The sequence below is a fragment of the Cavia porcellus genome, unplaced genomic scaffold, assembly GCF_034190915.1.
Source record: "Cavia porcellus strain 051 isolate PalLab524CR breed Dunkin Hartley unplaced genomic scaffold, mCavPor4.1 scaffold_17, whole genome shotgun sequence".
Taxonomy (NCBI): domain Eukaryota; kingdom Metazoa; phylum Chordata; class Mammalia; order Rodentia; family Caviidae; genus Cavia; species Cavia porcellus.
Window position 1 is genome coordinate 34,349,667 of NW_026947500.1, and position 24,080 is coordinate 34,373,746.

General features: G+C 44.1%; 1 protein-coding gene and 1 pseudogene across 1 annotated transcript; both read right to left on the reverse strand.

Moving 5' to 3' along the window:
* Nucleotides 1–363: 363 nt before the first annotated feature.
* Nucleotides 364–461, reverse strand: LOC111755221 (U6 spliceosomal RNA; annotated as a pseudogene).
* A 9,749-nt stretch (nt 462–10,210) lies between these two features.
* Nucleotides 10,211–22,681, reverse strand: Commd9 (COMM domain containing 9). Its single transcript, XM_003463836.5, has 6 exons — nt 22,588–22,681; nt 16,099–16,224; nt 14,391–14,530; nt 13,054–13,088; nt 11,889–11,992; nt 10,211–10,943 (listed from the first exon to the last, which is right to left on the reverse strand). Exons 1-6 carry the CDS (start codon nt 22,636–22,638, stop codon nt 10,803–10,805), a joined length of 597 nt encoding a protein of 198 aa, XP_003463884.1. The 5' UTR covers nt 22,639–22,681; the 3' UTR covers nt 10,211–10,802.
* Between the last annotated feature and the right edge of the window lie 1,399 nt (nt 22,682–24,080).

Consider the following 24,080-nt stretch of genomic DNA (forward strand, 5'->3'; position numbering starts at 1 on the left):
TCAGTGTATACACATCAGGAGACACACAATGAACTTTTTTAATGGAAAAATTAAACAAGATTCCTTAATAATAGGAGGACATCAATAGCTAACACACTGCATATTGTTAACTTCAAAGTAGCTCAGAGTACAAGATGCAGGCATAAAAACTTCTCTAAACCTTTCTTTTCAATGAACTAAGAGAAACTAGTACTCTAACTAACTTGTATTTTCTTGTCTTCCTTTCCCCCTTCCCTCACCCTAGTTCCTCTTTCCTTTTGAACAGTTTCTTCCCATTTCACAATATTTATTGTACATTTTGGACCTTGTTTACTCTTTCAGTCTCTTACACCAGAGAGACAATACGATGTTTGTAGGTGAGTCAAAAATACAGATCGCTGTAGAAATTTGCGTGTCTTTCTTTCACAGAGGTCATGCAGATCTTCTCTGTACCTTTCCAATTTTAGTGAGACCAATTTTAGTACATGTGCTACCAAAGTGAGCACACAGTGAACATTTTAAATAACAGGTACACATGCAAATTCATCAAGATAATATGACTTTATGCTGGGAATGGGAAAAAGTACACAAGACGCCGAGATAGACTCAAAGGAGGAAGCCTCTCCAGAGAGAAAAGCTTGAGTGTCTCTAAATGAGTGGCCTCCTAGGTGAGTCCTGAAAGATGAAAGGAGCCAGTCTTTTGCAGAGCAGGGTAGTGTTCTGGGGTGGTGGTGGGAAGGGTAGGGATGGTAAGTACAGAGGCCCTCAGCTTGGAGGATCTCGGGACTGATGGGAGGCTGGTGTGAGTAGAGAGGTGGAAATGTCAAGAGATGAGAGGCCCAGGCAGGCGTCTCCATGCGTAGAAGCTGCTGTGGGTGAGAAATGACGGTACTGTGTACTGCACCGGTGCACAGAAGTGGAGAAATGGACCAATGTGGATATGTTCAGAGCGAGCACCAGCAGCACTTGCTGAGGCGTTAGGTGGGTGAGGACAGGCAGCGGCAGAGAGAGGGAGGGGGCAATGATGTCCCCATTTCTGGTCAGTGCTAGAGGATTCCAGGAAGGGAGGAGTAGGTTTAGATGGTGAGATAAGATTGGGCTGAAAGCATTGAGGTCACATTTGGTGAAGACAAGCAGAGGGTGGGGAGCTCAATGACAGGCTGGCCCAGGGTTCCAGGTGAGAGCAGAACGAGCATGACCCGGAGTGGTGACAGCATGGATGCTACAGAAACCAAAGTCCCTGTAGCCAAGTAGGAAGAACTTCTTGCTTGTCCAAATGCCCTGGATTTCCATCTGTGAGGCAGCGGAGCAGGCCAAGCAGAGGGAGGCCGGCTTTTTAGAGAACATTGAAGTGAAACCACCATATGGAGGGGAGTGGAGGCGAGTGATGTAGAAAATGGGCTCCTGACAGAGCCCAGGCTGCCGCTGAAGCAAGGTGGTGTCTTCTGCCACCGGCTGTTGGATGCGGAAAGGACACGCTGGGTGCCATCTGTGCCAGAGAGGAAGCCATCCTGGGAGACAGATGGCCAGGCAGCTACGCCTGTGGCTTCTGGTGGACCAAGGGCCTCCCTGGCTCTCTGCTGCAGGGTGACTTTTCTGGGAGGTTTGGGGTGGAACAGCAGAGAGGCTGTGGGAGCACCAGGTTCTGGGACTTTTGTCCTTGAGGTCACCATCCTTTTCCCTAGAGCTGGACCCAAAGCAAAAAGCTGGATCAAGGTCTTTTCTCCTCAGCCTTACTATCCTCCAGCAGTATCCCTTCAGGCAAGAAGAAAGGGCTGGTGGCCACCGGAAGTGGCTGCCCAACCAACCCTGTTGAAACATTCCTTCCTTCTCCTCCCCTTTCCTTCCCTTCCCTTCTCCCTTCCTTCCTTCCTTCATTCCTTCCTTCCCTCCTTCCTTCCTTCCTTCCCTCTTTCCTTCACTCACGTGGGTACATTCAGCAAACACCAGCTGAGCTTCCTAACTACAGGCACTGTTCTGGGTGCTGGGGATGAAACTCTGAGCAACACCCAGATCCAGCACTCAAGGAAAGGCAGGCCAGGGACTGGACAGTGCTGGCCACCATTCTCTCTTTCTCTCTCTCCTCACTCTGCACGCCTGAGCCCATTTTCCTTCTCGGTAAACAGAGCTGTCCAGAGTCATCACCCTGGACCCACCATCCTTCCAGTCACTGGACTTTACACTCTTGACTCAGACACAAGCCTATTTCTTGACCTTTGCTTTGAGAGACTAACATTGTAGGCAGAAATCGTGTTGTAAAGGACATCAAATACCATTTTCTGAGTTCAGTCTTCTCAGGACACTAAGGAGTCACTTAAGAATTCTAGGCACAGGAATGACATCAGATTCCATTTGGAAGACACTTCAGCAGAAAGGAGACAGGATGGAGGGAAGAAGAGGATGGCAAGACCACAGGCAGAGAGACCAGTTAGGAGGCCTCGGGAAGGACCCAGGTGACAGATGACCAGGGCTCCTTGCCCAGCATCCAACCCCGCCCCATGGGACCTCCTCGCAGAGCAGAGCTGGTGAGGAAGCTCCGGTCTGTGCCAGCGTTTACAGGGCCGGGGCTTCCTGGGTGTCTTGCATCTGTCTGAAGTCTAACCAACACTGAAGGGGTAGCTTCGGAGTGTTAGTTCCCTCCAGGCTGTGTTGTCAGGAAAAACTAAACTTCCCCTCTTTTTTAGAAATTAGGAAGCTGAGATTTAGCACCAGGCAAATCTAAATTTGAATCCTGGCCCCAGGACCTGCCAAGAGTTGAGGACTGGATTCCTGTGGTTCCCAGTAAGGTTAGAGGAGCTGCACCTGCCCTGACGGTGGGATTCCCAGCGTCTGCCAGCCGGTGCAGGCGCTGGGAGGACGCAGTGGCCTTCAGCTCTGGAAGTCCTGCAGAGGGTCCTGAGGGGGCTGACCCCACCCTAACCTATCCTTTTACTTTTTTTGCCCTGGGTAGGGGCGAGGGGAGGGGTGGGGCAGCTCTGTAAGTCGCAGGCCTGGGTCTGAGGTCTTCTGTTGCAGGAAGCTTCTCCAGGCCGGGTTTTAGGAGAGTCCCGCCGCGGCCACCCCACCCTCACCGCTCTGTCCGGGTCTTTGTTTTCTTTATTAGGACGGGGCGGAAAGATAAGGAGAACAACCGCGCCATCTGCTGGGCATTTGGGGCAAGCTCCAGTTGTGTCCAGGTGAAAAGCAGGTGGAAATATCCTTCTGGTTTGGATTCTAAGCTTACAAATAACTTGAATCATTTATAACCCCGTGACAAATCATCTCTTTTATGGAAGTGCTGTGAACGGTGAACAGGTATCTCCACACCGATGAGCTTGAAGTCCATGAAGGTCAGCAAGCATGGTGGCAAAAACTGAGAATGGTTCTGACTGTGAACTGGGGCCCAGCCAAGGTAGACTTAGGAAGAGCAGTGTGCATGACCATTAACTATGTCAATCTTCCTTTCTAATCCACTCAAGATAATTCATTTATGGCTGACTACCACAGGTCAAATACCATGCCAGTTCATGAAAGAAACAGACACAGATGGACCTGTGCATGCTGGGGAGCAAGCACTGTGATAGTTACTGTAGGGATCAGGTCCACGAGATACGGTCTCCATCCCCAAGAAGCACACACATGTGCAGCCTTTCAGTCCCACACAGTGCCTGTCTGTTCTCTCCTCTTCCTCCGTGAAATCTGCTTCCAAGAGAGCAGCTGATATGTTAGGTTACACTGAGCCACAGTCAGCTGAGTAGGTAAGTGTATCTTACTATCCATTCTTTCTATTTAGTGACAAGCCCCAGCCACTCTCTAATTCCGCGACATCAAGCGTTAGGTGGACCCAAGCTCATCCAGCCAGAGACTGTACTTCCTATACCTTGCAGCTAAGTATGGGCTGTTTTGGCAAGCAAATAACATGCCAACTTCCAGACCACACCATCTTCTTCCTCCTATTCCCTGGTAGCCAGGGCACAGACTTGGAGTACAGTGCTGAGCAGACTTGGCTCACAACAATGATTGCAATAATTGGTAGGAGATGAAGGAGAAAAATGGAAGAAACCCACATCTATGGCCATCTTGTGGAGGACAACCACCCTGGTCTTCAAGTGTGCAACCAGCTCAGATGTCTACTTAAGATAAACCACATTCTTTAATCTGTGGGAACTAGGCTTTTGTTGAAGCAACCAAACAAATAAGTAAAACACTTATGGTGTTTTCTGAGTTTCTGAAATTCTATGCAGAGGCCAGCCCGTAAAGATGGGGGAGCTTGTATGTTTATAATGATACCCCCAGTGCCCTCTGCTGTCCTAATGCACCCTTTAATTTTTTTACTTAATGTGTTGGGATGGCATTGTATTTTTCTGTGTGATATCCCAGGTCATGTGGCCATTCCAATTTTGATACCAATAAACAAGACGTTTCCTTTCTCTGGCCAATGAGCCTGTGTAGCATTCTATATGAGGCATCAACTAAGAATAGGGTATGATAGACCAATACAATGAATATCTAAATTAAAAAAGCATTACAGGAAAAGATCCACTGTTATTAATTCCACTCAGAATACTCTCCTTTGCTTCAAACATACTTAACCCATCACTCTTGCCACTTTCTGAAGCAGTTCTTACTGTAATCTCAAATATTGTGTACAGTCATCCAAGTATTCTAATCCCTTTCCTAGTCTTCCTCCACAATCCAAAAAGTTATATTTACAGTCCCATTGAGATGTTATTGGAATCTCAGCAAGCTAATTCCAATCTACCACATCCAATGCAACCCACGGTGGGAGTAAAGACAATAAGACATATATCAAGTGAAGGGCCGCCAGGAAGTCCTAAGCCCAATCCCTGAGGATGTGAGGATGTGCAAACAAAGGCCCTGATCCTAGGCCTCTCCCAGAATTTATTATCTTGTGAAGAAGATGGCTCGAGATGAGTGACAGTGAGGATGGTGGGAATTACGTGAGTAATTGAGCTGGCTGGCCAGGTAGGGAGCAAAACATCTCTGCAAAATGCAGAGATAAGGATATGCAGAAGGATCAATTTGCATAATTCAATTAAGGTAGCAATTAAATTGTTTTAGGAGGCTGTTGCTTCCATTCTTACATGTAAACTTTTGTGCGCTGGGGAGTCATAGCCTCTTTACCTTGAGGCTCATACCCAGTTGACATTCCTGGAGCTGACTGGCTCTACCATCCTGCTGTGCTTATATATTTTAAAGAGATCATAATGTGAGGAAACAGGAGACTGTCTGATGGCTTTAGAGATTACACACTAGTACCTCGGCTAGCCTTATTTGCAATGCTTAGAGTGAATTGAAGAGAGAAGAAAATACCATAGTCAGCTTGTACACATCAGTGTAAGGAAATAAGTGTCAATATAATCAAAGTTGCAGCAATTGTTCTGAATTCAAGGGGAGTCACTCAAGTTGTCTCCCACAGGTTCTGAAGCACTTCTGGAAGTCCTCTTTCATGAGTATCTTCAGTTGTAGTGTTGTGACTCCCTCAGTGTCCTGAACTGATTCAAAATATATACTCTTCATGGTCACTTTGACGTTGGGGAAGACCCTGAAGTCGTATGGTGCCAAATCTAGTGAATAAAGTGGATGAGGACCCCTTGTAATGTTTTTACGAGTCTCCCTTTCCATTGGATTGTACTGGGCAGTAGGATTCACCATTATTTAGGTCATAAATTGGGGAAGACCCCAATCCTACTCATAGTTATCTGCTATGATTTATATCCATCTGTCCTTCCAAGGCTTTGTGTGCTCATAGATGGAGTTTATTGGAGGTGACTGGTTCGTGGGGACAACCATACTCCTTGGTGGATTAGTCCACTCTTGAGTTTATAGCTAACCATACTGTTAGGGGTTGGGCCTGGTCACAAAAGATGCGTCACTGGAGGTGTGGTCTGGAACGGTCTATCTCTGTCCTTTATTCTCTCCTTCCTGGTTGCCATGAGGCGAGCAGGTTTTCCTCTGTCAGGCCCCTTTGCCATGCTGTTTCTTCTTAGGAGCCAGCTGATTATAGCCAGAAACATGAGCCAAAATGACCTCTCCTTTTAAGTCGAGGGTGTTGGGTATTGTGTCTCAGCAGTGAAAAACTAGTACGTTATCTCTATATATAGACGAGATGAAAAAGCCCATCAGCATTTTTCCCAAGAGTCTGAGACCAACAGAAACCCAGCCTTGCAGATCTCTTCTTTAGAATTCTTGACATTTCCTCCAAGAAGGAATGAGCCTCCGTTTTTGAAAACAGACATCCTCTGCCACCAAGCAGGAATACTAGCAAATCTTTCTCTTTTGTTAAACTTGTTGTAAAAAGGATGATTAAACCACAGAAATGTAAGCACCCCCGAAAGAAGGAAGCTGTACAAAGGTCAGCAAGGTGCAGTTCTGAACATTTAGGAACTATCAGTATTTAGAAATCAGCAGATACAGGCTCAAAATAGTCCTGTAAATATTCAGCCACTGGGAAACATTCAAAATGCCAGACAGTCGATGGCATGTACATTCAAATATAAAAAGGAATAAGGAACATATCTCACTTGGGGTAAAATCTCAGTGAACAAAAGAGCAGAGAGCCTCTCCTCCAAAAGTCTGAACTTGCTTCATGGAAATTTGTAAACCCCAAGACCACAGAGCTAGACTAATGGCATTTGCTGTGGCTGTGCAGGGAAGTTACTGGTGTGGGAAAGCCCTGAACATGAAAAGGGTAAGGAAGGACTGATGGGGGAGAGCTTCAAGTTGCTGGGTTAGGGATGACATAAGTGACCTGGGAAAGGCTTGAGTGTTCCTGTCTCCAGATGAAGAGAGCAATGGAGAAACCATTGGCTTTTAAATGGAAAGACCTACATTTGAGTTCCAAATAACTGGGATCTCTCTGGGCTCCCTTCTCAGCAAAATGCACAATTACTTATGAATGAAATCATGCAGGCTCTCAGGGCTAGGCAGAAGGTAATACATTTGGGACATGTTTGAAATGCCTTCATGGTCCACACAGGTGACAAGATTCAGCATGAGAAAAAGCACTGAGATGGAGCGCTTGGTATTCCTCATTATTTTATGAATGAAAACTAGCTTACACCAAAGAATTGTTTGGTTCAAGTGACAGGGTGGTCATAAGAGCCAGTTGCAAAAATCTCTTTGATCTTCCTTCCTAGAACATCATAAGACTGAACTTTCCTGTCCTCTGTGAAGTTGAACATGGCCATGTAACTTGCCTGTCACTTCTGAGAACCTGCAAAACCATAGATGGGATTTGCCTGTTTCCTCCTCTCCTTCGGCGACTGTGTTGACCTGCGGCTGGCCATCATCATGGGCCTCTCAGGGACTCCAGTGAGTCACAAACCCACCCTTTGTCTCCCTTCCCGCCTCTTGACAGCACTGTGGCTGTGACACTCTGCTTCCTGTTCCCTAGGCTCTATGAGCTCTATCAGCCTAAGCAACTTCCTTCATGACAGTCATTTTTGCATCCTCACATCTTACCTCTGCCAATTGAAACAAACCTGGTGCACATTTCTAGATCAGCTGGTGAAGCAAGCAGGTGGCTTGGTAGAGATGGAGGTGGTATGAACTTATATTGCTCTTACCTTACTACCTGCACCGAACAGGCAGAGACACAGCTTGGAAAGGCCCCATTGGTCACTGAAGTGCAGCTGCTTGGTTAATGGCTACTGCATCATGCTTTTTGCCAGCAGTTGCCATACATCCCTGACCTAAAATTGTGGCACTTGAAAAGCTACATCTTCCTCAGGCAGCCTTAGTTAGTCTGGGGTAGAGCATCCAGAAGAGCTTAATGTTTTTCTCCATATTGGTAGAGTATCCAGCCAGGATCCAGGGTCTAGGATCATGCACCTGTACTAGAGGCAACTGGTTACTGGGGTGCCTTGAAAGGCCTCCCTGAAGGGAGGGACTAACTCTCTAAAGCTAAGGGACAGGTATGACCCACTCCCTGGACAGCAGTGACCACACAGCTGAGTCAGCGGGATTGAAGAGCCTAGTGCCCGGCATGTTACACACTCCCAGGCAACTTGGTAAACCACTTCCCCTTTTCTTTCCAAGTTTTTCTGTGACAAATATCAGCCTGTTCCCAGGAGTCATAGGACAGTGCTTCACTTGAATGTTCACTTGTGTGCAGGGCCTTTGGTGGGGTCAGTGCAAGGGGCATCATGGTACTCCACAGAAAGTTTGCAAACCTTTCTGCTGTTGTGACTTATTCCTCAATGCAGCAAGATACTGAGAGGTTCCTTCCCTGGAGACCAGCAGCTCAATGTTTAGTGAAAAGGGGAAAGATTTTCCAGTGTTTTCCTCCATCTCTGGGGTCTAGAAGGCCTCCCTGAAGTCAGGCTTTCTGTGACAGAAGCACGGACCTTGCCATCAAAGCACAGGAGGTGGTGGTGATCACTGCTGATTCCATCAATGAAAGCTCAGGGAGTGACACGCTGGCCCCACGGGAGTCATGAACCCTTGACAGCCTCTGCGGCAAAGGTTGAGCAGGATGAGCCTGCTGTTTACCCTTGTGGCCAGGTAAAGCAGAATGTTTTGGGCAGCCAGGAGCACAGGCCCTCAGAGATCAACCCTTGACCTTCTGTGGTTGGAGCCTGCACATCAGAACCTTACTGAGCCCTAGCGAGTGCTGCATCACTCAAAATACAACTGGGAAGCCAGACAGGTATTCAAGGAATGGGTCACACAGTCAGATGGCTCAGTACAGCTCAGGCTGTGGAGGAATGTCTACCTGGCCAGAATTGGGCTCCTTGCCTGATTAGTTTCTTGTGAGTGTTTGTGAAGGGCCAAGAGCACAGGGATTTGAGACCTGTTTGCAGGTCACAGAGTGAAGGAAAAGGGAGGGATGAATCTGTGACAAGGCTGAACTCAACCTAAGGGTAAAATCAGGGGCTCTCAACCCAGAAGAGATAGGCTGGCTTAAGGGACCCATCACGGCATGTGGAAAATTTAATGTTCATTTCCCGCAGAAAGGGTCTAGTTTCCATCTGATTGTAGGACAATGTATGGCCCCAGAAGGGTTTAGAACTGCTACTTTTGATTTTCTTTTGTAGTACTACTGATTGAACCCAGGGCCTTTGCACTGAACTATAACCCCAGGCCTTTTTTAGTTTTGAGCTAGTGTCTCATTAAGTTGCCCAGGCTGGGATCAAACTTGTGATCTTCCTGCCTCAACCTCCCGAAATGCTGGAATTTTTAGACAAGCACCTCCATGTCAGGCTAAGCTACTTTAAAAACAGGTCACTCAGCTTCCAGGAGACAGGAGGCAAAGAGGGAGCTGAGATTTTTCTTTTTAACTTCCTGGCATCTCACTGGGGGAGCAGAAGTAAGCTTTTTCCTCTTTACTTCAGTTTCAAAATTTTCCAAATGAAACGAGGTACAGAACTCCAGTGCCCCTTGCTGAGTCTTGTGTAACGGAAAGTTGGAGAAATCTGGGCCCAAGTCCTAATGAGGACATTTACCAGCAGGTGACTAAATCTCGATGAGCTGGTTTCCTCATCAATAAAGGGAGGATAATAGCAATCCTCCTCCTACAGCCGTTACAGCAGATGAAACAATGAACGCACAGAGCTTCCTACTTTCATTCTCATGAATAACTGCAGCTAACGTTACTGAGCCTTTCCTATGAGCTGGAACAGCTAAGTGGTTTTAGGCATGTTGCATTGTTTAATCTGAAGAGAAGTTCTATGAAGTTAGTACTATTACCATACCTGTTTAATAATAAAAACAAAAGTAAAAAGAAGAGGTGAGAATTGAGCTACTAAGAAGCAAAACTAGCTTTAGATCCTGTGGCCTGAGCCCCACATACATACTGTATCCTCAACCTGTGGTCCCACATCCCGACCCACTCCTTGCACACCCCATTAGAGAAACTGAAAATATGGGGCTCAGTGAGCAGGCTGCACACTGTCGGTACAGCCACAGGGGCGATCTGGATAAGAAAAGGTCGTCTCGCACAGGGTCCCTGTGGTATGTGAGGCACATGGCTGGGATGATCTCGTATCAATAAGGTCTAAGGAATGTCACTCTCCTGGCCCTCAGAACAAGCACAGACTTACTGCTAACCCTGCTCCCTTCTGCTCTGCATGACCAGCAGAAACACGGAAGGTGGTAAGAAGAATCATAAACCTGGTTTCAAGTCACACCAGAGGTCGTGGGCTTGCTGGGAATCAGAAGTTGGGATCTTTAAGAAGAAGGTAGCAAGGGTCAAAGGCAACAACGGAGGTGAAAAGAATCATGACCAGAATCATAAACTGTTATTTATTTCCAATTACAGTGCTCTCACATCCTCTCCCAAGAGTGACTCACATTTCCCAAGCTGGGGAGATGGTCCAGCAGGGTGGGGAGCTCAGGGGATGCCCGGAAGGGACCACGTTACAGTGACCCGGCTCTGTGAGAGTTGCATGGCTTCTCTGTTACAGAGAGGCGCAGGAGCAGCTGGTCTCATTCCTTTGCTTCCATTTGTTCCCAGGCTGGAAATGAACTCATGAGAGGTAATGGTGAAGATGAACTCATTAGGGAAGCTCCACAGCGTGGGCCTCAATCTGTGGCAGCCCTGCAGAGGCAGCTGATGGAGCACGAGTTCCTTATCTTGCACAGCAGTGATTGGCCTATGCCCAGGAACCTTTCAAAGATGGAGGCTTCTGTTCATCAGCTTGAGAAAAAGGGAGAGAACGGCAAAGGTCTGGCTGCGTCCCCCTGTCTGCCTGTGCCTGTGGCACAGCAAGTCCTCCATCCCACTGCCCTGTCAGCTGAGCTGTGGCCTCAAGGGGAGGTGCTTCACTGCTTCGTCACTGACACTGGCCGGGACATGGGAGCAAAACTGGCAGCTGGCTGGTTCATTTATTGGCCACAGCAGAAAGCTGGTCTCGAATGCGGCCCAGTCCATCTAACATAGTGTCCAGCGTTTCTTTGCTCAGTTCCACGGTCACAGCGGAGGTGCAGGGCTTGTCCCGGCATAGACTGGGATCCTCCTGGATCTGTGAAGAAATCATAGCCCACAGTCAAATCCTTCTCTCCTCCTGGCTCCCTGTGTGGGAGCCCACTCAGTCCTGCAGCGCTCTGCAGACAAGCTCTCTGCTGGGAGATGTAGGGAGCCCGAGCTCCGACAGCCAGCAACTGGGAGGGTGCAGGAGAGGCTCAAAGGCCTGCATCGCTTTCCACTTGCTACAGTGCCTCGGTGCCCACTGGAGGAGGCCACAGCGAAGTGCACGCCCTTTGCCAGTACCCTAAGGCTCAGAGCCCAAGTGAGTAATCACATGTTCACACTGCTCCGTTAAGAAGCGGGCTCTGTGAGGCACTAAAATAACCCACTGAGTGCAGGAAAGATTTAAAATCTCACCTTCAAAAGAGAAACTAAGCTTTACTACCACTTAAAACATGGTTGCCAGAGGGATCCTTACTTCTTCATTTGCTTACCTCTCCGGGTGAATGCTGAAGCAGGTAGGGCAGTGTGCTGTCTAGTTTTAGCTAATTTTACAAAGTGGGTGTGACTGTGAGACACTCCTGAAACAATTATCATGCAAAGGTAATCAACAAGGGCACATCAGGAAAATGAAGAAATGACACCTCACTACCAACAGAAGCTTGATCAGCCATGCTGCCAAAGGTGACAGCCTCTTCTACTGGCTAAGAAGTTGGCAAAAGGAAACTGAAAAAATGCAGAAGCTATGTGAAATCTGAATGCATGCCGTACCGTTAAAGCCAACTGCTCACTTCCTGTACACCTTTAGGTACCAGCAAATAAATAATGAAATGCTTTGCATTGCTCTCACTGTTCTAAAACCTCTGCTTTCACATCTGGGGGATGCTATGTGGTTCTTGTTTAATTTACAAGGACATCAGCAGCATGTGTCGTAGATGGCCACGGGGGCCAGGGTACTGGGGCTCCTGCTTTCCATCTAAGGAGCACGACAGTGACTCACCTTCAACTGGAGCAGGCAGGTCGGAATGGCCATGCGGCTGATGCTGTCCGAGGAGGTTTTGATATCTACTCTCCAGTCCAGGTCAACTAGGCGTGGCAGAGAGACTGTGGAAAGACAGCTCAGCTCAGAACGAGCTCATGCCGCCCATGTCTGCCAACCCTCTTTGGCACGTGGCTCTAAGGGCTGTACACATGAAATACATTTGACCTATAGGATAAATCTCTGAAAGAGACAGGCAGATGGGGTAATGACACCACCAAGTTGTGGGCCTTACCCATTCATCTCTCAGTGTCACCAGCCCTCAGAACTAGCTCATAGTGCCATGTCAACAGGCTTCTGCCTTAAGACCCAACCTTCTAAATGTCACAGCAGAATGAAAAGGGACACGAGTCATGGGCTGAGTCTTAGGAAGAGTGTCACCTCAGCAATACTGGTAAAGGTCTTGCTTTAAAGACACTTGGTTTGAATGCAGGTTTCCACCACCCAACTAAACCTGTGAGCTTCTTCATCTGAATAACTGGGGTCATTTCAGCTTAGTCAGTCCACAGGGATGTTGGAAGATGAGGCGAGTCAATACAGAAGTGCCCCAGAACTGGGGCTGGCTCAGTGTCATTAAACACGCACTTATATTCAATCTTCAAGGTAATTTCAATTATTCATTTTTTCTTCACTAAAATATAATTACTGATTTGGTTTAGATCTAAAATGTCTCCCTAGTCTCATGACCAGGCATTGGGGCCCTGACGTATTCACATCCCTAGCTCCTCTCTTCTCACTCTGTTTCCCAGTCGCCATGACCTAAGCAGCTTTCTTCCACAAATCCTTCTACTGTGTGTTTCGGTGTCAGAGCCAGTCAACCATGCACTAAACCTGCTGAAACGGTGAGCCAAAATAAACATCTCCTCCTTCAAATTGCAGGTGTTGGGTAGTTTGTCCTTGTGACGGGACAGAAACTAATACAATTAAATATTTCATTTTGTGCTTTGGATATTTCTGTATTTTAAAAACATGATTCTATAATAATGTTTATAATGTAAGAAAAATAAACAGTGAAATTAGAAAAATACACAACACACAAGAATGGCTAGGGACTCGAATCCCTCCTTTTGACCAACTGACAGGTTCGAACTGGAGCCGGGAACAGGGGTAAGGAAGGAGCACTCACTTTGCCTTGCTTGGGCTTCAGTTCTCCAGGTAGACCTGTTTAAGAGGGAAAGATGAAGAAAAACAACAGAAAAAAGATGAAACCACATTTTCTCAAAATTGGAGACTTGAGCTTCTGCCTTTCCTATGTTCTTCAGATCTCTTAACCGGAAAGGAACTTAGAAAATCCTCCCTCCTGAAAGCAGGTTTTTATTTGTTTTATGAAGTTTTGTGAAGTCAAGGTTATAAGCATTATTTGTTTTTAAGGCGTAGGACAAAGACAAAAGGCTTAATGCACTGTAATCTGACTGCACTATTGTTCTCAATGACAAACACAGAAAAGGTCAATTTGTTCCCTAGAGACCACCGAAAACACAGAGTACTGCATCTTATTAAGTACAACACACCAAACAGATCTGGCTGACTCTACAGCAAACTGCATCATGGTGAGATGCTAAGAAAGTCAGAACAGAATGTGGTCATACATGATAGTTCCAAATAAATGACAAAACCCCTGAAAACAGGCATTTGGTATTGTTATTAAAAGTCCATTTAAGCCATGTACTAAACAAATCAATTGTACTTAAATTTTGTGTGTATGTGTGTGCTGTACAGAATCTGGCTCGCTCTGAAGATATGCAGATAATTCACAAAACAAATTAAAAGTGACTGATAAGCACATGAAAAAAGCATTCGACACCCTTCGTCTCAATGATATGCAACCTGAAATGAGGTTCCACCTGGTGTCCGAGGAGCTACAAAAAAGGTAAGAAAAAGTCCACTCCGTGAAGTGCGGGCAGAAAGGAATGTTGTTCTACTAGTGGAAAAGCATGGCCTCTTCCTGATGGCCAGCCTGTAACACTGGGCCAAAACCCAACCTGTTCAAGGCCTCTGTTCCAGTAAGGAATTAATTAAACACAGGAACGAAGTTTCTACTATAAATTGTTCCCTAAAGTGAAAAACCGCTAATACCCTAAATATATACCACTAAGGAACCCAATTCCTTCATATCACGGAACATATTTTACCATTAACCATTACAAATTTAACGTGATATTGAAGGTAAATATTTATTGACCTGAAGTATCATTTATGTTGATACAATTAACTGAAATCAAGCAAGTTATAAAATGGCATGTTTTTCTGTTAAAAAAAAACCCTCTGTACACATGCAAAGAGAAATAATAAGCATGTTGTAAGACTTTCCATTACGGAATTAACACTGCTAATTTCTAGGTAACAAGTTTCTAGGTGTCATTTCTAATGTTTCAGCACTGAATATATAGTGTTATTATTTCTTGAACAGAAAGTAAAAATAATAAGACATAAAAGAAGGAACTTTAAAAAGTGACGACTTACACATGTTCCAGGATGATTTTTGTCAGCAGGTTTTTGAGGTTCTGGTGGAAATTTTCTGGAAAGAGAGCCAGAATCGCCTCGGCAGAGGACAGGTCCCGGAAGGTCACCAGCCTGGTGAGGCGGTGCAGAGCTTGGAGTAGCTGCAGGACAGAGGGGCAGGCCTATAGCTACAGGAGCAGCAGGGACAGGGGCAGAACACAGGCTTCTTGGCTGGACACAGACACTTGAATGAGTCACAGGAAGGTGGACACTTCTAGCAGATGCTAATGCCCCACGTGCCTCGGCCACCCGAGGCCAAGACAGGTGCCACTGCCTGGCCTAGGAAGCTGTGGGATGATCAGAAACTACAGGCGGACACATGGTTAACACACGCCTTTTCCTTCTGTGCGAGTATCTGACCTTCAGTTAACTTTCTGGGACGGTTTCCCTGGTAACCTGACAGAAGCTGAAAGTTAGCTGGGTTACTAGGCAACCCCGTACTGGTCCACTGCCTCTGGACGAAAGGGCTGCGTGAACAGCCAGGGGCCCTCAGCACCAAGCTTCCCTGAGCGGGGCTGCAAGCTCCTTGCAAGAAGCTGAAGCTGTGCTGACTGAAGTGTGACAGGATATATTGGTTCCTGTGGCGTATGGGCTTTGAATCCTGGGTGGCAGGAGTCTCATGTCCTTGCCCGTAAGCTGTCACTTGGAAGGGCAAAGAAAACAAACAGCTTCTGGCTGGCTGTGCGGACTGCCTCTGTGAAAGGAGTCTGCCCCTGCCCTGCTGTGCACTCTGACTGTAAGGATGCTCTGCTGAGCCCAAGAAGCTCTGGAAGTAACTGTTTCTCTGGTACCACTGGAGTCTGCTTCAGCAGGCGGACACAGCTCAGAAGTGAGGGGAAGTTAACCCTCCGCCCACCAACCAGGGGACTCGTTCAAACACTTCACACACTTGTCTGCTTCCCCTATTTGATTTTCCCTGCCCTCTCTTATGTGCTTCCTAGATTCGCCACCCGAAAACTAGCTGCACCCTATCCTTGCCTCAGTGTCTCCTTTACAGGAATTAAAACTAAGTTCCCAGCTCACCTCTGTACTCTCAGTCCTGCCTTATACGATTCTGTAGTAGATTTCAATGAGCAAAATTTCAGATTAGAGAAATAACACCTTCAGCCTATTTAGATGAAGAGATGCCAGCTTTAGAAGCATATCACTGCTGTGTTACTTAGTGTTAATTATCTCCTCCTCTTGGCCATCTGCTGAGATCAGGTGACCTGCACAGGAGACTTCCCTGGGGAAGAGGGATGAGAAGGATGTGGTACCCAAAGCCCCCTTGAGGAGCCTGACCGGCCCCAATGGTATTCAGCTCAGATTTCCACATTTCTGCTTTGTGTGCCCCAAAAAGTCTGCTCTCAGCTATCCAGCCGATAGGTCATCGCCATTGGCAAGTTACATGGTAGGAAAGAAAAATCACCAAGGCTGGCTTCTGTCTCTGCTGTCTGAAAAGTCTGAAAAGATAAGGATCAGGAGCTCTGTCTCCGGGTACAGGTGTCCCATTCATGTCTTACTGATCATAAGGCAGTGTTCAAAGACAAGGGAAAAAAAAAAGAAAAGAAAAATCTACAATGCTAACAGCCACTTCAGGAGGAAATTCATAGCAACAACTGGGAAGTCAAGAGGGAGATTAACAAGTGACCAGCACAACTGGCCACAGGCCATTTCTGACCATACTTACGTGCTCTGCCTCCTCCTGCGTCACAGCCAAGCTGGAACACGTCATAGCCACGAGTTCTTTTGAGCCGAGGGCTGAACTGGAAAAGCTCTCCTGACATAGCTGTCTGACAGCATCTTTTGAGGAGGCCTAAATTAATTCACACATGGGAAAAAAGTCAAGGCAGAAAACATGTGTTTCTGAATAATGCTGTCTTAGTCATTATGTGGCACCTTTGAGATTTAAGATTTAAAGGAACATATGACATTTTCATGTCTGGGAAGACAGACTAGGCACACTTTTGTCTATTCTTTCTGCTAAGTATAACTGAAATCCCTAGGCACTATGCAGAAAACAAATGTAAGATGACTCTGAAAGAGGAAAAGAAAAGGCAGATCAACTATGGCCTTGAGGACCGAATGATGGCACAATGGTGGTTCACTGGGTTTTCTTGTCTCATATATCCCAGATTTTGGACTGAAGAGGGCAACCTGGAAATGCCAATGGGTACAGGAAAATAAATCTTCAAATAAATACTATCTGTAGACAAAGTGTCAGGACCAATAACTGCTCCAGATCACTATGAAGTCACCCGACTGATGTCACTAGAAGCTGAGTGGGAATCCTGCAAGGCTGTAATGAGGGGCCCCAGCACTTCCATGGGTGGTATCACAGAAGGCCAAGTAGGCTGCTGACATCTTCATCTTCACTAACCAGGAACAAGTTCCACCACCCTCTGGTTTTAACAAAGACCATGAGGAGACAGAGCTTTTACTGCTACCCTGGAATAATAAGAAACCACTATATTCAGACACCAACAGGAGTCAGGTATGGACCTGGTCTTCTATTTCCAGCAGATAGTGCCTGCTTTCTATCCCAGAGCAGTGCCAGAGAAAACCTACTAGAACATTAAAATGTAAGATCCAGAGGTTCAGAGCTTAATGTGAACATGCCCAGGTTTTAATAAGAATCGCTTAACAAATGAGGGACCAGAAAGATCTCAATTTGAATGACAAAAGATTTTAAAGCAGTCCTGATAACAACACTTGAACAACCTTGAAACAAATAAAAAGGAGAATGTTTCAGCAAAGAAATGGAAAATACTAAGAATAAAATAGAAATTTTAGATATGAAAAATAAAAGAACCACATTACATTGTAATTAAACTTCTGAAAATGAAGGGCAAAGAGAAAGTATCTTGAAAGTAGTAAGAGAGAAACAACACTTTACTTAAAGCAAACAGTTATCAGAAACCACAGAGACCAGAGGAAGTGGTGCAATATTTTTCAGGTGATGAAACAAAGAAAGAATCGTCAACCTAGAATCCTACAGTCAGCAAAAACAGCCTTCATGAAGGCTGAACTCAAAACATTAATTCATTCACTGATAAAAAGATAATTTTAAAAACCTATCATGAGATCTACTACAAAATAATGGCAAAATTACATTCTCTAAACAGAATAAAAAGAACCGGAGGGATCGGCTTGAAGGATCCTGCTGCCATGTTGAATGATAACCATCATGATCTGCCCTTGAGGAACAACTGCCTCCTCAACTGTCTGCCAGCACCTTATAGAAAAACAAAACTACAGCATGAGAGTGGTCTGTGGAGCAGGACACGCAGAATCTGGGCACTGTCAGTGCCATGAATGTGCCTGGCACCTTGTTTTGGTTTCTTGGCACCTCTGGCCCCCAGCAATTAGTTCTTTCAAATTAGATTTTCTGGAACAAGAAGAAATCTTGGAATATCAGGAAGGAACAGAATGTGTAAAAATAGGTACAAAAGCAGAAAGCTTTTCTCTTTTGCCGTGAGTTTTCCAAATTATATTTAAAGACAGAAGCAAAAATTTTAACACTGGTGAAGCTCTAAATGTAGGTAGGGGAAATTTTTAAGACAGTTGTAGGTGAGGGAGGGTAAAAGCACACAGAGGAAGGTAAGATTTCTATACCTCCTCCTAACTGTTAAAGTAAGTTATGCATATATAATGTAGTAACCGGAGCAGCCGCTTCAAGGGTATAAAAAAGGGTATAAAAAGAAATGCATTTTAGAAATACAGATTAAATCTAAGCAGAATTCTAAAAAATTTTCCTGTTACCTCTGTTACTGATCCTTAGTTTAATACCAAGCTAGATCATATTCAGAGCCATAAAACAAGACAAACGCCACATTCTATTATTCCAGTTAAACACCTGGAAACTGGAACAACATATTTCTAACTAATTATAGTTCAAAAAGTCTCAAAGAAACTTAAAATTTCAAAATAATAATACAAGTGTCCACTTTAAAAACCAAAGAAAAAAGAGCATAATACACCTGAAGGAAGCAGAAGAAAAGAAATTGAAAAAGATTAAAAAGTAAAGAAACAAAAAGCTGGTCTTTAAACAAATATCAATAAAATTGACAAATTTTCAGAAAGATTGACAAAAGGCAAGAAGGAACAAATTACCAGTATCAGAAATGAAGTAAGTATCACTGTAGAGCCTTGGACATCAAAAAGATAATAAGGGAAACCCTCTGAAAAACTCTGTATGTATAAAGTTGACAGTTTAAATGAAATGCCCTAATTACTCAAAAAAAATTACTAGCCCCCATAGGAAATTGATAATTTGAATATTCCTGTAGCTATTAAGGAAACTGAACTCAAAACTTTAAAACTCTCTCTCAAAACAAACAAACAATGGCACGTTCTAATAAACATTTAAAGAAAGAACTAACCAATTCTATGCAATATCTTTTATGAAACAGAGTAAGAGGGAAGAATTTCTAATGTATTTTACGGCTGGTATTAACCTGATACCAAAACCAGATAAAAAATAGTACAAAAAGAGAAAAAAAGAAAACTACAGACTAACACCTTACATGAAAATAGACACAAAATTTTTTACTAAATATTAACAAAAAAGAATAAGCAATATATCAGGGCTGATAAAATATATGGTGTATTTAAATCAAAATTTCATTTACACTGAAATTAAAAATATACCACTTGCAACTGCTCAAAAAATGAAATACAGGACATGTATGCTGAAAAGGATGCAATACAGAAGAAAGAAATCAAAGGAAATCTAAATAAATATGGACAGATATCATATTTTTGGATTGGAAGAGTCAACATTCTAAATATATCAATGCTCTCTTGATTAGTGTATAGGTTTAATGCAATTCAAATTGTTATGGCTTGTATCTGTATGTCCCCTCAAAGTCTCATGTGCTCATAGGTGAGGTTTTTGGACATGGCTATATCTAGAGTATGCAAATGTGGATTAGGGGTGTATGGATATGGAGTAAGGGTGTGGTAACTAAATTAGTCCACTGATTGGTTGAGCATCATTCTGGGTACGCATAATTGGAAAGCACACATTGGCTGTGAGTGGCATTGCCCAAAAGGCTTATAGCCTGGGTAAGATAAAAAGGACAGGGAAGTTTGCTGCTGGTTGCTGCTTCCTGCTTCCTGCCTGCTCTGCCATGCCATCCTGCCTTGGAGTCAGTCAACTGTGGACTGAAACCTCTATAAATTGTGATTCAAAATAAACATTTCCTCCTTTAACTTTAGGTGTTGGATATTTTATTCAGCAATGAGAGAAATAACTAACACAGCAATCAAAAGTTTAGAGCTAGGCATAGTGGTGTAGGTCTGGGATTCCAGGATTCAGGAGTTCAAGGCCAGCCTCAACTACATAGAGAGAGCCTGTCTCAAACAAAACAAAACAAAACAAAACAAAACTTCAGGAAGTATTTTTTTTCTTTCTTTCCTTTTTTTTAAAAGATGTAACTAACAACATCATTCTAAGATTTACACTGAAGAACAAAGGAAATGTAATAGCTAAAATAATTTTAATAAAAAAAATCTAGAAAAATCAATCTTTCTGATTTCAAACATTTAGCTACAGCATTCAAGACTGTAGCACCTTCAGAAGGATACACAGACGGTTCAATGCAACACAGCAGAGAACACTAAAATATATTCACACAAAAATGCCCAACTGATTCGTTACCACAATGCAAAGGGAATTCAATGAGGGAAAGAGATCCTTGCAACAAATGGTGTTGAAACAATTTGATATAAAAAAAAAAACCACTCAACTTTCGTTTTACTTTATACACAACTGAAAATGAAGCATGGACTTAAAACATAAATGTAAAATATAAAATCATATAGCTTTTAGGGAAAAACAGGAAAGTTTGGGGTTTACAACTTGGCAAGTTTTTAGATTTGAAACCAAAATCATAATTCATAAAAAGGGGGAAAAATGACAAATTGTACCTCATCAAATTAAATCTATTGCTCTGAGAAAGATCCTGTCATGAGCTGATTACGTGTTCCTTTCTCTTAATCCATGTATTGAAATTTGAAACCGTAATCATCTCAAAATATGACATTATTTGGAAACACTGTTGCTGTATACATAAATCAGTTTAGATGAGATTTTTAGGATGGAATAATCAAATATAATCAATGTCCTCATTTTTTTTTTAAAGGCTGGGATGCAGCTCATTGTTAAGGATTTGGCTTCATTCCAAGTACTGAAAAAAACAAAACAAAACACTTGGACATTTCTAAATATGCAACAAAAATATAAATACAGCAATCTATAACCCAGCACATGTCAAAAATTACTAGGAGAATAAAATGGGACAGACTATTCCTTGGAAAGTACCAATTGAACTAACACCTTGCTTTGGGATTTACAGCCTCTAAAACTGTGAAACAATAAATCTGTTGTTTAAGCCACCCAGTTTGTACTCTATAATGGCAGACCTAGCAAACAAGAAGGGCTAATTAAAAAAATATGACGCATGTTTAAACTTAAAAAAATTATTGCATTAAAAGAGCCATTTTGCCATCAATCCCACTTAAAATACTCCCCCTCACTTCAGGCACACTTATCACATCACGCCCGCCACTTTCTGAAGTTCTGGAAGTCCTCTTTTGTGCTTTGTCTTTATGAAATGTGACCAAAAATACTGTGAATGCTGCTGCTGAGTGCCATCCAGTGGAAAGGCAGGCTTGGAAAAACAGTAAGCTGTGTCCTCATACATGGTCTTCATCGGATTTTGGTACCATGCAACTTCTGGCTCTTCTCCAAAGTCAAAATGATCACTTTGAGGTGATCCAGGACATCAAGAAAATCACAACTACACAACTAAAGGGACCAAAGTAGATTTCCAGGACTGCTTCAGAAAAATGACAAAAAAGACGGAACAAGTGAGATCAAACCATGGGGGTATTTAGTGGGGGAATTAATGGCAATGTCTTTTATTTCTGTAAGTATTTAAAAATTTAAACATTCACTGTGTCTTGTGACTACGCCTCCTCAAATGGCCCCCAGAACTTGTGTTAGAAGCACTGGTAGTGTTACAGCAGGCAGCTGGGGAAGAGTGGGGGAAATAACGAAACACCAATAAAGGGACTTCCAGAGCACCAGTGATGTTTCCTTTTTTTTTTTTTGTCTGCGGCGGTTACAAGGGTATGTAATAAATGATTAATCTGTGCACTTAACACTGGTGCATTCTCTGTTAGCTTTGTGACTTACTAGTTTTCAAAAATTCTTTAAAGAAAAAAGTCCGCAAGACAACCATGCACAAAAAATGGAGAGTGTGCAAAGTAGTCACAATGAAAACGCAAGGCACAGGGTTGGGAGCTGAAAGCTAGGGTTTTCAGTCTCCAGTTCAGTCAGTACATTGATTCAGTTACTTATCAGCTACTTATTGCAGTTGTTGCTCGACTTGTGGGGGTATACTGTGACAACAAAGTAAAAGCCTTTGGGTCTTGAGAATCCAAATGAATACTGGGGAGGCCATTGAACAATAAATAAAATAAATTAGAGACTATTTCATGGACTGATGATGTTGTGCCATGAAATGAATGCAATTAATTCAACCCCTTTCACCTAACAAGAGAAGGAAAATATGAAAGAAAAGTTTCTTCCTGGATCTTTGAAAGAAGACAGCAGGCAACAGATCGCTGTAATGTCAGCTATTGACAATGCGTAATTCCAACCTATTGGTTAAGATTTCCGACTTCAAGTACATCTCTTTCAACTTCACAATCTTCCAAACAAATGATTACCAGGAGAGTATTTTGGCCTTATATTGGCCAAAATGATGAAGAAAACTCAGGCTCGGGGGATCACAGCACATCTTAGTTCCCGGGCATGGGCTGACAAAGTCGGAGTTTGTTAACCCGGGACGCAGAGACTGCGGGATGAAATGGGGAACTGGCAAGGAGAATTTAGCAATCTCCACCCCCAGGCGCCAATACCGAAAACCAGCCCCGAGAGCACTTGTACAGCGCCCATTATCTCATTTTTCCCACCCGTCTTCTTTTACGGTCGTTGTTTGCTCCTGCTCTTAATAAACTCAGGAAGGCGCACCGATTTGCCCGGAGTAACACAGAGTAGCAGTGGCAGATGGTGGCTCCAAACCAGCGCCAATTTATTCTCAGTGTATCTCTTTTGTACAAAGTCCCGGAGCCAAAGCGCAGCCTCACGCGTCCTCTCCCCTGCATTTACCTTTAGCAAGATCTGCAGCGCTGCAAAATCCTCGGTAGTCACGGCGGCCATCTTCCTGGTGTCACGTGACCATGCCACCTGGGGAGCAAGATCACGCGGCTCCAGCCTGCGCGGAGCATGCTGGGGGCTGTAGTCTTTAAGGGTGGCCGGAGCAGATTTGCCCCAATGTTGTGGGACTGGAAGGGATCAAGAAGCAATCTGTGGCGGAGGACCAAACTCGCTTAAGAGAGGACTGAGGAGCTGGGACGGTGCAGGCAGAGGATAGTTTTCAGAGGGGCAAACTGACTTATCTACATACAGGATCAGGGAAGCCAGTTTTTCCTGGTACCCCTTGTACTGGACTATCTAATTTGGAGAATTTACCTACGGGGCTGTTAAGCACCTTGGAGACCATAGCTATTGAGAAGTATCCATGTCCATGGAGATTTGAAACTACAACAAGCTTGCGCATACTGCAATTCTTGGAATTCACACACACACACACACCATTTCGAAAAATGTTACATAGAGTTTGGGTGTATGGTTACCACTGTGTGTATGGAGTGAGAGCTGATACGATTATTAGATTTATCCAGATGAGGAGACTGAATCGTTTACAGTTTTTTTATTAAGTTTCTTGTAGTAACTGGGGAGATTTGGGTTGAGAGTGGGAGAGGTGGTATTTGGAATAAAGGCTGATAAGATATTCCATCTAGGTTCTTGTTATGCTCATAGGAGGGGTGGGATGGCAGGTGGTTCACAGGAGTTATTTCATCCATTTATTCATCAAAATAATTATAAAAAAATCTAATGAATGATTTTGTGTGGTCAGTACTAGATGCTGATTTGTCCAGTGCCTGGAAGTCTTACCTCAAAGCAGACTGAAATTTTGATGTCTTGCAATTTATTCTTTAAGAAACAGCCACCAAATCTCCTGCCTATGAGATTTGATCCACCTTTAGTACTTTGTTGGGTCTCTTTTCTCTACACTCCCTCCTTCACCTTCTTGGGCAAAAGTCTGGCTCAAAAAACAGGTTCTGACAAATCCCAGCTAAACAAGATGTCTAACTGTGAAATGCCAGAAACTCCTAAGTTACTAAGGTTGTTTGTTCCTCAGCTTTCTGTTCTCCCCTTTACTATTTTTGAGTGGGTATTGTTAAGCTCCAGGAACGAAAACCAACTCGTCTAAGGGTGAGCTCATAATCAGGGCTGGAACAGTTTTAGAACCACCTTGTCATACAGTCTTGATTCCACTCTCTTTCTTGGGTTCTCCCTCTTTTCCACGGACTTTCATGGCCTGACTGTTGCTTGCTGCCATCACTTACTGTAAGGTATAAGCTTAATTCCTGCAGTATGCATTGAGCAGAATACAGTACCATGGGTAAATGGAATGCTTATTAAATAACAATCAAAAAAGTGGTTAGAGCGGATGGGGGTTTAGCCCAGTGGCATAAGCACCTGCCTGGCAAGTGCGAGGTCTTGAGTTCAACCCCCAGTACCAAAAACAAAAACAA

Coding starts and splice junctions, on each gene's coding strand:
- Commd9 (XM_003463836.5), bottom strand. CDS start 22,638: ATGGCCGCCGTGACTACCGAGGATTTTGCAGCGCTGCAGATCTTGCTA. Junction 16,225..22,587: donor CGCTGCAGATCTTGCTAAAG/GTAAATGCAGGG, acceptor GAATTAATTTAG/GCCTCCTCAAAAGATGCTGT. Junction 14,531..16,098: donor CGCAGGAGGAGGCAGAGCAC/GTAAGTATGGTC, acceptor TCTGTCCTGCAG/CTACTCCAAGCTCTGCACCG.